General features: G+C 39.3%; 1 protein-coding gene across 12 annotated transcripts in view; it reads left to right on the forward strand.

Moving 5' to 3' along the window:
- MAST4 (microtubule associated serine/threonine kinase family member 4) overlaps positions 1–13,450 on the forward strand; it is a 275,824-nt gene that overhangs the window by 253,788 nt on the left and 8,586 nt on the right. For all 12 annotated transcript variants that reach the window (XR_013233058.1, XM_077347278.1, XM_077347279.1 and 9 more), the window contains 6 exons: positions 194–306; positions 2,025–2,152; positions 2,497–2,729; positions 6,676–6,876; positions 7,920–8,149; positions 11,552–11,674. Coding sequence is in view for 11 of the 12 variants with exons in the window: in XM_077347278.1 (XP_077203393.1) it covers positions 194–306; positions 2,025–2,152; positions 2,497–2,729; positions 6,676–6,876; positions 7,920–8,149; positions 11,552–11,674 (1,028 nt within the window). In the remaining variant the exon portion in view is untranslated. The remainder of the gene's footprint in view (positions 1–193; positions 307–2,024; positions 2,153–2,496; positions 2,730–6,675; positions 6,877–7,919; positions 8,150–11,551; positions 11,675–13,450) is intronic.

The following is a 13,450-nucleotide window of genomic DNA, read 5'->3' on the forward strand; positions in this document are numbered from 1 at the left end:
CTTATATAGCACTTCTAAGATCCCCCCCCCCTTTTTTTTTTTTTACTGCCCTAGGAAGGTTGTTTGCTACTTTAGATCTTTGGTCCCAGATATGATCATTGCATTTCTTTGTCAGTATTTGGGGGAGAAATGATTATATTTGATCAGGTTTTCACGCCAATCAATTTAGGCAAGTATTTTATATGTTTTGTAGCTCGCTCTGAGAAGTACCACCATATGGAAACAGAAGAAGAAGACGACACTAATGATGAGGACTTTAATTTGGAGATTAGGCAGTTTTCCTCATGCTCACATAGATTTTCAAAAGTAAGGAATGTTTACTTTTGCATACAATATATGATTCAGCTATACTATTCTTTGCTATGAGACAGATGGAATGAGAACAAAAAAATAAATTTATAGGTGCTAGTTATTGGGGTGAGTGTTTCACATATATATGTAGAACTTGAATGGCAACAGAAATGTAAGTTTCTTTTGTATTTGTTGCATCTTTGTTTAAGGATCATTTCCTGTCAGCAAATTGCAATATTTATTCAGCTTTCTGCAGGCTGCTTGGGAAAATATACTGAGCATACTTAATACTGCTTTAGGATGCTTAGGGCTGATCCTGTGTTGAGCAGGGGGTTGGACTAGATGGCCTGTATGGTCCCTTCCAACTCTATGATTCTATGATTCTAATTTTGGGGGGAAAACCCACTCCTAAACAGCATTTATGCAGTTTGGTTCCTTAAAACAAATACTAAAATATTCGTATACTGTGATCACTTTGGAAGAAATAAAAGCTGCAGTACAAATTTGGGAGGAAGCAAACCTTAATTTTAAATTTTGAAAGTGTGAAAAGCCATGAAGTAAAAAGTGTAGATGTAGTGAGGAAGATATGTAAGTTAGCAAAGCATGCAATAGAACTAAGCTTTGAACTTTTACTAGTAAGTTTACTACAGTATTTAGTGCATAAAGGTGCAAACATGTTGGTAGCTTACTGTACATTGAGTAATGTGAATCTTTTAAATAGTATCATTGAAGTTATTTTTTTAAGGCAGTGAAAACTGTGTTATGGAGTGTTTTAAAAAATCTAGTAAAAGATATATTTCATATAGGTGTAGTATTCTGAACTTTTATAAAATATTTTTAAAGCAGACATTTATATTATCCTTCTCCATGTTTATATGTTTTCCTGTCTGCAACAATTCTTAACCTCCATTCTTCTGTAAAGACATTATAAGAATGAAGAGTTGGAGAAGGCAGTGAAAGGTCTTGCTCTCCATGTAGTGAGCTGAAACCTTTATCATGACTTGGCAGCAGGAATTCCATTCCCCAGCAGCAAGGAACCTTAAAATCCTTTCTTTGCAGGCGACTTCTGTGTGTTTGCGAGATATTAATACTGAAAGAGTAGCCTCCTATCTCATAGCTTGATTTTTTTTTCATTGCTGACAAGCTCAATATGCAAGTTGTTAGATAAACAATTGGATTTTTATGAGCAGTTTGTTTGTTTTTCCTCCCTCCTAAATCTTTTTAGCCAAGTAATTTATTCTCATCTTCACGGTCAATTTCAGTTCACTTTTTCCCCTGTCTTTCTTTGCACCCCTGACTGATAGCTATTAAATGACTCACTGGGATTTGCTTTTCGTTTTTCAATGACTTTATGGTTAAGAAGCAATGCAAGATGTGCAGGGATTCTGTGATATACCCTGAAGCATCAGTAGATGAAGTTTGCAGGACCCATATATTGTATAGTCAGAAGAGTAGGACAAAATGAGATGAATTTATGACAGGGAAAAAAAATGCCATTTGCTGTCCTGTTGCTTAGCTGAGAGACTAAGGAGAGCAGAATTGAAATCATTTTAAGAAGGGAGCTGGCAATTCATTCATCGTCTGCTGGAGGCCTTTAAAGCTCCAGGATACTTGCCTATAAGTATTTAGAGCATGTGAAGCTCTGCGTGATCAATGTTTTTTCTGAAGTCCTTTAGATACCAACAAACAGTTAGCTATCAATTTTGCCCCCATGCTTTTGCCTCCCTGCACAGGTTTTTAGCAATATAGATCGAATAACTCGAAATCAAACCGAAGACAAGGAAGATACAACAGAAAGAGCCAAAAATGTGACACTAACATCTGCAGAATCTTTAAGTTGGAGTTCAGAATATTCTGAAATGTAAGTATTAATTTCATAATATCCTACCCAAGGCATATGCGGGGTTATGACATACTGTCTTCTCAACAAGTCTGTGCAACAGATGAGGCTGAGAAATGACAAGTCAGAGGGTGTTCACTGAGCTCATGAGCTGAAATTTGTACCCGACTCAATCCCACACTCTATTTGCTATACCATTCTGGTTCTTTCATAGAAGATAAATTATTGTAAAATTACTGCCTGTCCTGGAGTATTTGACAAATTGCTCTGTTTACTGTGGTATCTGTGAACCTTCATGTGCTCTTCCGATTTCAGTTTGCGTGCACCTGATTAATTATGTTATGCAAATGTCATTTGAAATGCAGGCAACAGCTGTCTACATCTGTCTCCTCTGATACTGAAAGTTCCAGGCAGCGTCACAGCTCTGGCTTGCTTCCTAAATTGGCCATATCTGTTGAAGGGGATCAAGATGAATCCCCACGCTCTGTGAGATCCCGTAAAGAACAAGAGAAGCCTCTGTTTGTTAATGAGGAATCAGTTCAAGATGAAATGGAAGTAACAACTCCAGCAAGCACTATCAGTAGCTCCACATTGTCAGGTAGGATGCAAACAATGAAATACATTCTACGCTCAAAACGACAGATTCATCTAGATTTGTTAGAATGGAACGTCAGCTCTAGGGAAGACTTTTTTTCCCTACTCAGATTCTGAAATCATGGTTTTTGAGTTTCAGGAAAGCAAGCTCCTCTTCTGTGAGAGTACTGTATTCAAAACCAGAGTGCTCTGAGCAGGGACTTCAGGATGTGCTCAGGATGAGCAGGGACTTCAGGATGTAGGTTGAATCCCTCTGTAGATTTGCCAGGGCTTCCTAGAGCTGATTTCCATTCCAAAGCTTGTTCTTTCTCCTCATTTCATTTTTTCCTAGTCCACAGTCCTGCCGTAAGAAACACTTATACTACAAATATTTGTTACACTTTCATGTATTTATTGTAGCCATGAGTGTACGGTAAACAAAACTCAAATAAATATGGTTTATGCAGATAAAAAATTGATGCCCATTAACATCATCATAGCTCTAAAACAAACAACATATAAACTTTTGCCAGATTTTATGTAAAACAAACACTCACTACAAATTATTCCTCAAGACAATTAATCAAATTTGTGCTGACAAGATCTTTCTGGATCTTTTGAAAAAACAAATATTATTGACCTCCCCCCATAAAACAGAATATGAATAACTATTTCCATCAGCAAGCTCAGGAAGACTTCTTGTGCTCTGCATATCTGTGGAGCTGTGTATTTGAATACATCCCTTGGAGAGCTCTTTGATCAACAAATACCAACCATTTGGATGTCCCAAGCCTCAAAGAAGTATGCTTGGTCTCAACCAGAGCCAGGACCTTTTTGCTCCTGGCTCCCATCTGATGAATTCCCAGGAGAGATCAAGGCCTTGTTGGAGCTGTCAGAGTTCCTCGGGGCCTGCAAGACAGCGCTCTTCTGCCATGCATATAGCTGAGACCAGCAGAAAAATTGACTAAACACCTTGCCCAGGCCTCCATCCACACTCCCCTCTTTTCTCGCCCCCACGGAGCTTGCAGTTTTAGATAGAAATCAGATTTTTAATCATTGCTCTTTTAATGTTTTAACTCTATTTATTGATTATAATTGATTACATGTATTTTTATAAATGGATTGTAAACTGCCAGAGGCGATTATGCACAAGGGCAAAATCCCAAAAGAAATATTAACAAATAAATAAATAAGTAGTGCAGGATCACAGCTGTTTTTTGAGCAGTTTTAAGTCTTACATAAACAGTTACACAACATGATATATGTCTTAGTTGTTTGCAGCTTCCCCTACTGACTTGCTTTTTACCATTCTGTAAAGTTCTATAAACATCTCTAAAGGCTTGGGCAGGTGTAACCACAGTTTAAGCATTTAGAAACCAATCAGTGATTCCCACTTTTGTAGGAATTTTGTATGACCTTAGGGAGTTTGTTGTATTATCTTTTCTTGCACTTCCCTGTACTCAGATCATATTAAAATAGCTCCACACCACAGCTTCTGCACTTACAATAAGGTTATCAACCTCCAGGGGGTAGCTGGAGATCTCCCAGAATTACAACTGGTCTCCAGATAACAGAGAACAGTCCCCTTGGAGAAAAGGGCTGCTTCGAAAGGTGGATTGTACAGCATTAGACCATGCAGAGGTCCCGCCCCCCCAAACCCCACCCTCCCCAGGCCCCCCCTCACCAAAAAATACCCAGATATTTCCCAACCTGATGGTGGCAACAATAGCTTCCATGAGCAAATGTTTAGATAGGTACATTGCCATGCTAGTTTATCACTGTTGTAGAAAACCATGTTTGTATTCACATGCATGAGAGAAGAAGAAGAAGAAGAAGAGTTGGTTCTTATATGCCGCTTTTCCCTACCTGAAGGAGGCTCAAAGCGGCTTACATTCGCCTTCCCTTTCCTCTCCCCACAACAGACACCCTGTGGCTATGCAGGTTTAAAGACTACAGACCTAATAGCATTTGGGACTCATTTGGGTAGGGAAAAGCAGGGTATAAGAAAAACTGCTTTTTGTCTTCTTCTTAAACCTTATAACCTTAAATGACATGTACATCTGTGAGCTCATCTAAGTTTTTTATAAAAAGTAAGGTCTTTGTAATGTTAAGGAATCTATATACAATTGTCTATTCTTGTCCATCCTGGATAGTTAAACCATGTACGGATCAGAGTAATGAGTGATGTCCATTATAACTCAATGATTGACCCAGGGCATCTTTTCTTGTATCTTAAGACATACGGTCATAGAATCATAGAGTTGGAAGGTACCTCCAGGGTCATCTAGTCGTACTCCCTACACAGTTCATGAACTCACAATTACCTGGCAACCCACAGTGACCCCAATTTCATGCCTCAGTGATCCTTCCACCAAAGATCTCCAGATTCCAGCCTGCCCTGAAGGAAATTAACCTACCATCTCACAGTGGCGAACAGCAATTCCCTGGGTATGCAAGGAAGGGCAGCAAGAGATAAACACTGACACATCCCTTCCTGCCCACTCACTTACAATCTGCCTAAATTCATAAAATCAGCATTTCTGACATATAACTATTTAGCCTCTACTTAAAAATTTCCAAAGAAGAAGAACCCACTACCTCCCATCCATCCATTACTTCAAAAATGCTGAACAAGAAAGATGTGGCCAAGTATTATCTGGTCTCTAGTTTGCTCTTTAACTGTAAATCTTTGCCATGTCATCCAAATTTATCATGCTTGTATATACCTTGTTGACTGACTAAATAGCTTGTCTTGCTACTACTACTACTACTACTACTACTACTACTACTACTACTACTACTACTATTATTATTATTATTATTATTATTATTATTATTATTATTATTATTATTATTTATTGGATTTATCCACCGCCACTCCCGAAGCCAATCTGACTTGTGGCGGTTTACAATGAATCTTTGGTTTATATTCATATATTGTTACCTTTCAGTGGTACCATATTTTGTAATTGTCCTACTTATTGACTGAATAGTTTAATTGTACTTTCAATCCACCTTGAATCTCAATGATAAATAAATTTGTAACAGGTTTCATCTGTTAAATATTTGGGCAAGGCCCTGGTGGGTGGGGACTGTCCAGACTTCATTTCTGAACAGTGGGCACGTCCTGATTAGCCTGTCCCCAACAACCTGGCCAGGGGCAATATGGAGTGACCATTTCCAATTTGCGGTGGAGTTCCCACCGCTACTCTACCTGGACCCCAAAGCCCCGTCGAGGCCCTGCAAAATTCCTGCCTGCTCTCCTCCGTCCCCCCTGCTTGCGCCCATTGCATTTAGCCCTGCAATGGGCTTTAAGTCTAGTTAATAAATGAAATCTTAGTTCAGTGTTGCATCTTGGTTAAGGTGCTAATTCTGGTTAAAGAATGTGCAGTCTTAGCCATTGTTGATAACTCTCAGTTACTAACCAAGATGAAACTAGGATATGATGATGAAGAGGAAGAGGAAGAAGAAGAAGAGTTGGTTCTTATATGCCATTTTTCTCTACCCGATGGAAGCTCAAAGCGGCTTACAATTGCCTTCCCTATCCTCTTCCCACAACAGACAGCCTCACCTACCTCACGGGGTGAGAGACCCCTGATATCACTGCTCGGTCAGAACAGTTTTATCAGCACCGTGGCGAGCCCAAGGTCACCCAGCTGGCTGCATGTGGGGGGAGTGCAGAATCAAACCCAGCATACCAGATTAGAAGTCCGCACTCCTAACCATTACACCAAACTGATGATGATTATGTGATTTATTATCAAAGAAGATCTAGGACTACCAGAGTACAATGGCAGTGGAAGTGTAATCTCGCAGCTCACTCAACATCTCTAAACATGGTTAATAATAATATCAACACTAGCCCTAAAATTTTTTGAATTTATGTATGACTTTATTAGAAAATGCCCCCTTCGCAACTCTTGTTTTTTTTCTCGTTTCTTAATTTTATTCATCTCTTTTGTTGCATTTAGTTGGCAGCTTTTCAGAGCACTTGGATCAGATAAATGGAAGAAGTGAGAGTGTGGACAGCACAGATAATTCCTCAAAGCCATCCAGTGAATCAGCAGCTTGTATGGCTCGTCAGCGATTAGAAACTACAGAGAAAAAGAAAATCTCTGGGAAAGTCACAAAGTCCCTCTCTGCCAGTGCTCTTTCCCTCATGATCCCAGGAGGTAGAGATTATGATTATAACTATGAAATTGATACTTATGTTATCCTTTTCTTTATGCAGTGTATTCTCAGTGCAAGTTTTTTTGCACCAGTAATTGTCCCAGATACATATTTCATTGTTTCCCTTGTCATTTAGTCTTAAGTCTTTAGTAATACACAGACCATAATCTGTGGGAACCTGCTTAATGTTGTTGTCACACTGCTTCAAAACAGGAAAAAAATTATTTAGCCTTTGTAAGTCATTTAGACTGAGAACGTGACCTGATAGCTCTAGTCGATGTGTAGAGCTTGGCACAAACTTGGCTTCATGTTTTTCTGTAAGCAAGAAAATCTTTACGTGCAGCAGGAGACTACTTCCCTTGCTCATGCACAGTATTTATAGGGAATAATAGGACATTCTCACATGCCAGATCTTTGGGCTATTCCTTCAACCTTGACATACAAAGAAAAACTTGATCTTCCTTAAATGCTTAGAGCACAGGAATATCCAGTGTGCAGGTATCACATATGTCTGTTCTGAACATGTCCTAGAGTGGAGCTATTCCTGATGGTAGAATTTTACACATAAATGTGTGATTTTGCATTTTGAGAGTGGGCACATAAGTGTCTGTTGCTGTTACCCCTTTTTGCCTGTTAAATCTTTTCTTTGTGACATTATTGAAAAAGGCCCTTGTGTAGTTATTCTTATGTCAAACGATCTCTAGGTATTAAAAAGACAAAAATAGCAGTGTAAACACATCTATGTTCCAATGCTCCTCTTTGAGTTAAAACCTTTGTTTAAAAGTCCAAAATGTAGAATTCCTATAGATCTCATGAAATTAGAAATGTAGGATGTGCTATATAAAATATGTAACTGTACATACAAATGGAATTTTTGTGACACTAAATAAGACACATCTGAAAACATTTTGGAAAATATTTAGGGTAGGAGAGGAACATTTCTGGATGTTTAACTATATTTTGTCATACTGGTATGTAGGTGCCAGTGTTAACATTTGTCCACAAAATCAGAATGTGCTTTTAAATATTGGGCTATTTGTTCCAGATATATTTGGTGTGTCTCCTTTGGGAAGTCCCATGTCCCCCCATTCCATGTCTTCAGACCCATCATCCTCCCGGGATTCCTCTCCTAGTCGGGATTCCTCAACTGCTTCTGCAAGTCCTCACCAGCCAGTCATAATTCACACATCTGGCAAGAAGTATGGGTTCACTATCCGCGCCATCAGGGTGTATGTAGGCGACAGCGACATCTACACGGTTCACCATATTGTTTGGGTAAGAGGAAATGTGGTGTCCCCCCACCCCAGCTTGTTGACAATGTTTGAAATGTTGAGTTCAGTTCAATTTTGAGTTCAGTTGGTCAATAAGACCAACAAAATATTATTCAAGCTGTAAGCTTTCATGTGCATGCACACTTATTCAGACAATGAAATGGAAATACCTATAGTACCAATATAAGGAAAGAGTATATTAGCAGTAAATTAGTAAGCAGCAGCATAAAAATATCCTGCAAATATGCAGTATAATGAAGATATTGGTAGTTTGGGGATTTCTATTTCATTGTCTGAAGAAGTGTGCATGCACACAAATGCTCAAACCTTGAATAAAACTTAGTTGATCTTAAAGGTGCCATTGGACTCAAGTTTTGTTCTGCTAGTTCAGACCAACATGGCTACCTAATTGAATCAGTATTTGAAATGGTTCTGTTTTCCATTTACTGTGTCAAGTATGCATCTGATGATCCTTAATAGACAAATGCTCATCTGAATCTAACATTTTGTCATTCTGACTCAGTGCAGATAGACAGGGTGTTTATTTTGTACCATCTAAAACAGACAATTTAGGAGAAGACAGACTGTCAGGGTTTCTGTGTTTTCTGTAGACATGCTGTTGGTGCTTAATTGTTAAACTGTGACTATAGGCCTCTTAAATCCAGGTCTCCTAGATATGAATCTACCAGTCAACCACGTTACCAATGAAATATTACTTTAATGGCTATGTTTCAGTCATATACATGTGTCCTTGTCTCTGGGTAGGTCAGAGGATTGTAGTAGGTCAGAGGATTATAGGTTGGATACACACTTTTCTTGGATGCTTTAGGATGCTTTGGGCTGATCCTGCATTGTGCAGGGGGTTAGACTAGATGGCCTGTATGGCCTCTTCCAACTCTATGATTCTAGTGTTCAGATATGTGCTATTTTATGTTCCAGGAAGGCAAATAACCAACCAGTGTAACTCTGGTAGGCTAAATTAGGCTTTACAGCTAAACTTATTTTGGATTAGCACACTAAATCAAGGTAGGTTAAATGAAAACTTGAGAGTTATGGTTAAAAAGTGTGAAGATGTTTACAGCTTCCACAAATGATGGTAGAGGCATAGTTCTTGGAATCTTTCCATGCATAAATTAATTTAAATGTATAACATTCACAACAGCATATTGATGTAGTTACATGTATACATTATTATACTTGTATTGAACTTTTCTTTTTAAATATAATGTGCATTTAAGTGTTAAGATCCATCTATGTAAATATATATGGTAGTCATTAAAAATGTACAAGTAGCGGGGAACTGAATCATAGAATCATAGAGTTGGAAGGGGCCATACAGGCCATCTAGTCCAACCCCCTGCTCAACGCAGGATCAGACCAAAGCATCCTAAAGCATGGTTTAACTGAAGACCTTCAGGACAGGAGTGGTTTAAGAATTAGCAGGGCTGTAGCACCAGAGCCAATTTAAGGATTTGCGGGGCTGTAGTAGAGTACAATTTCAGCAGGAGCAGCCAGACTGGGGGCAGAGGGGTCCCCCACAGTGGAAAGGGGTATCACTCCAAGTGTTCTTAATGAGGGGAAAGGAGGGAGGAGAGAGGCTATGACCCTGATCCATGGGGGTAAAGGCATTGTGCGGGGCCCCTGGAAGTGCAGGGCCCATAGCATGTGCTACGTGGATAAAATGGCCCTGCTTCAGGAATAAAAGCAGTTTTCAGCTGATGCTGGAAGAAAGAAGCACTCCACAGCGCAGGTGGAGTAAGTTCCGGAGAGCAGGAGTAGCTTCCAAGACTTGCTCAGACAGCTTCAGAGCACATGTAATATGAACACATGGAGGTGATCCACCAGGTACCTCATACCCAAGCAAGTTAGGGCCTTAAAGATTAACACCAACAGTTTGATTTGGGCATAGAAGCATAGTGGGAGCTAGTATCATTGTAAGTACCCTAGCTGCCATATTCTGAAGCAGTTGAAGCTTCCAAACAATCTTCAAGGGTAAAATGCAAAATAGCACTCCAGACTTAGTGTTATCATAGCCAACTTTTTTGCTCAGAGTGATCTTAACTATATAGAACCTAACAGGGAATCCAGTTCTGTTTGCAATGTCCTGCGGTCTTCACAACACTTACTGTTCTCACTAGATCTCCCACCCTGTTAAGTGGTCTAGTGCAGGGGTAGTCAACCTGTGGTCCTCCAGATGTCCATGGACATCTGTAGTTCATGGACATCTGTAGTCCATTGTAGTCCATGGACATCTGGAGTTATCACATTAAATAATTTCTAACATGAACTGCCCTTTTGTACTCAGTTAGCTTCAGATCAGTGCAATTATACTCCATGTTATAGTTCTAACAGACAGATCCACACCATGAAAAAAAACACTTCTCTCATTTAAAATGTGGACATCAAAAACAGAACTATTTTTCCTCTTGTTGTTCTCTTTCATGATTTTAAATTAAAATCTCGTTTGATTCTCTTGACCAAAAGATGTTAATATAAAGGCAGCAAATAAACAAATGTTTTTAAAAACACAGTAGTTGTTTCAATATTACAATGCCTCATATCTAAAAATGTTTAGCTCCCCATTTAAAATGGTGACCTTCATTCGATCAAGGACGTCACTTTTCAAATGTTCCTCATTCAATGATATTAAGAAGTGTACGAAGGTTAGCGAAGCTACTCACATGTCTTTCACTTACTCTAGTACAGGGATGGCCAAACTGGAGTCTCCAGATGTCCATGAACTACAGTTCCCATTTCTCATAGAAATTTCTAATGAGAAATGGGAACTGTAGTCCATGGACATCTGGAGCATCACAGTTTGGCCACCCCTGATCTAGAACATGGATGATTTGAAAGCCAAGGGGGAAAAAATCCAGCCTTGTGTTCTTTGTCATGCTTGTGAGATCATAAAATCATAGAAGGGACCTCCAGGGTCATCTAGTTCAGGGTCATCTAATTCCAGCACAGTGCAGGAATTCACGGTGACCCTAATTTCATGCCCCAGTGATCCCTCCACCAAAAATCCCCAGAATCCAGCCTGGCTGAAATTCACCTACCCACAGCTGCAATTAGCAATTTCCTGGGTATACAAAGAAGAGCCACAAGAGACAAACACTGGCAAAGCCCATCCTGCCCACCCACTCACAACCTGCCTAAGTTCATAAAATCAACATTTCTGTGAAATAACTATCTAGCTTCTGCTTAAAAACTTCCAAAGAAGGAGAACTCACCACCTCCCGAGGAAGCCTGTTCCACTGAGGAACTGCTGTGTCAGGAACTTCTTCCGGATGTCTAACCGAAAATACGTGATGATATTATTGTGATGATATTATAGTGCTTTCAGCTGGTAAAAGTTTTTAAAAGATAGGGGTGATGGAGATATATTTTCCTTCCCTTCGGTCTCTAGAATGTTGAAGAAGGAAGTCCCGCTTACCATGCTGGACTGAAGGCGGATGATCTGATCACTCATATCAATGGAGAGCCTATCCATGGCCTTGTCCACACAGAAGTCATAGAACTGTTGTTAAAGGTATGGTGGTTTGTTTTTTTCTGCTCTAGCACCCATTAATTCTTTCTGTTGAGAATCATTATGAACAGAACTGGCACCATGGGCCTATCTGGATTTGCACCTGTTTCGCTCAGACTAGATAATTTGATTGCAGAGGTAGTGTGTAGACTGAAATCATATGTCTTCAAGTTAATATGACCCACTTTGGGGTTGTAATGCTTAACTTTGACTCCTGCTTTCCAGCTCAAGATGCTTGGTTGGCAGGTACAATTGTAAAAATAAAGCTAAACTTCCCTAGTATAAAAGTTATGTATAAATATATATATATATATTTAATTTTTATTTCTCAGATTTCTTGGTCACTGCTCCTAGCCAGTCACTTGAAATATATGTTTCAAGTAAATATATGTTTCAAGTGACTCCGGTTTCTGATAAAACGTAAAAATACGTGTGTGTTTTTTCAAACTGTAAATATGTCTTTCACATTTTCCCTCTTTTGAAACCAGAAGGGCTCTCATAACCTATAAATAATTCTGTTATTGCAGCTCTCCTTGGGTTGCTTTGGGCATCTGTTGGTGGTTCTGAGCCATGTACATTTGGCTAGTCAAGTGGAAAATAGCTAGAAGCCTAAGGATTAATAAAACCACTTAAACATAATAAAACTGAGGCCTGAATGCTGCCCTTGCAGAGATGGAGCAGGCAGGCATGCAGCGGCAGTAGAGAGGCATTCCCAAGTCAATGAAGAGAAAAATAGCACAAGTGTAATGGTATAAAACAAGGCACTCCTTGCAATTATCCCTCCTCTGAACTGTGGAGCCATATTTTCATCCTCATCCAGCATTTCTGATCACACCTGACAAATGTCACTGCTGTATTCAAGGGGGTGTTCAGCAGCTGGTCTTTTTCAGTTGCTCACAACTTTTCCACCTAATAGGCATCATTGCATTCTAGATGTAACTTAGTTTTTCTTTATTAGCAAAACCAGAAGCAGCCAATATGTTCTTTCAAAGTTTCTGAACTGGTTATTGTGCAACAACTGTCTATTAGTGTTTTTGGCGCCTTGTGCAACTTTGCTTGCCATTTCCTTCAGGTTTCTGCAGAAACAGGCTTAGGTGACTGTTGTAGATCCTGCATCCATCCACCAGATGGTGAAAAGGAATGTGCCTGCAGATGTACTTGGGCGTGCAGCTGCAGAGGATAATCACTTTAATTTTTATCCATGAGGGAAAGAGGAGATATTAATCTTAAATCCTGTTTCTCAGAATATGTGCTCCTACTCAGATATTCTGTACTTTTAATCAGAACGCACATTAATATTATGATATTAATGGTGCTGCTGTTACAACATTCAGGTGAATATTTTTTAGATATTAAAACCAGAGGCAGGTTTCAATTTTTTTTAGTCTACTTTTTATATATTTCTTAGTGAATTCTGATGCTTAATTCAGGTTCCCATTTTGTGCCTATTATATTACCTTTTGTGAAGTTGTGCAGCTCAGTTAGCTCATGGATGTAACAGGCGGCTTGCATTAACATGCAAAACTCTCAGTGGTACAAAGCTTCACTACAAACTGAATTAATTCAATGGAGCTTACTCCCTGGGAAGTGTTTTTATGACTGCAGCCATAAGCGAGGAATAGGAATAAAACAGATGGCTTAAGTGAGGCTGGGCTTAAGGACCGCTGGTGAAAGTGACACAAGAGAAATGATATTCCTGTCCGTTCAAACTAGAAGCAGAGGCCAGTATTGCAGTCTGTTGTAGGAACAGTAATGACTTACCCTTGGAACATTCTTATT

This window comes from Paroedura picta, chromosome 7 (assembly GCF_049243985.1).
Source record: "Paroedura picta isolate Pp20150507F chromosome 7, Ppicta_v3.0, whole genome shotgun sequence".
In the NCBI taxonomy this organism is placed as follows: domain Eukaryota; kingdom Metazoa; phylum Chordata; class Lepidosauria; order Squamata; family Gekkonidae; genus Paroedura; species Paroedura picta.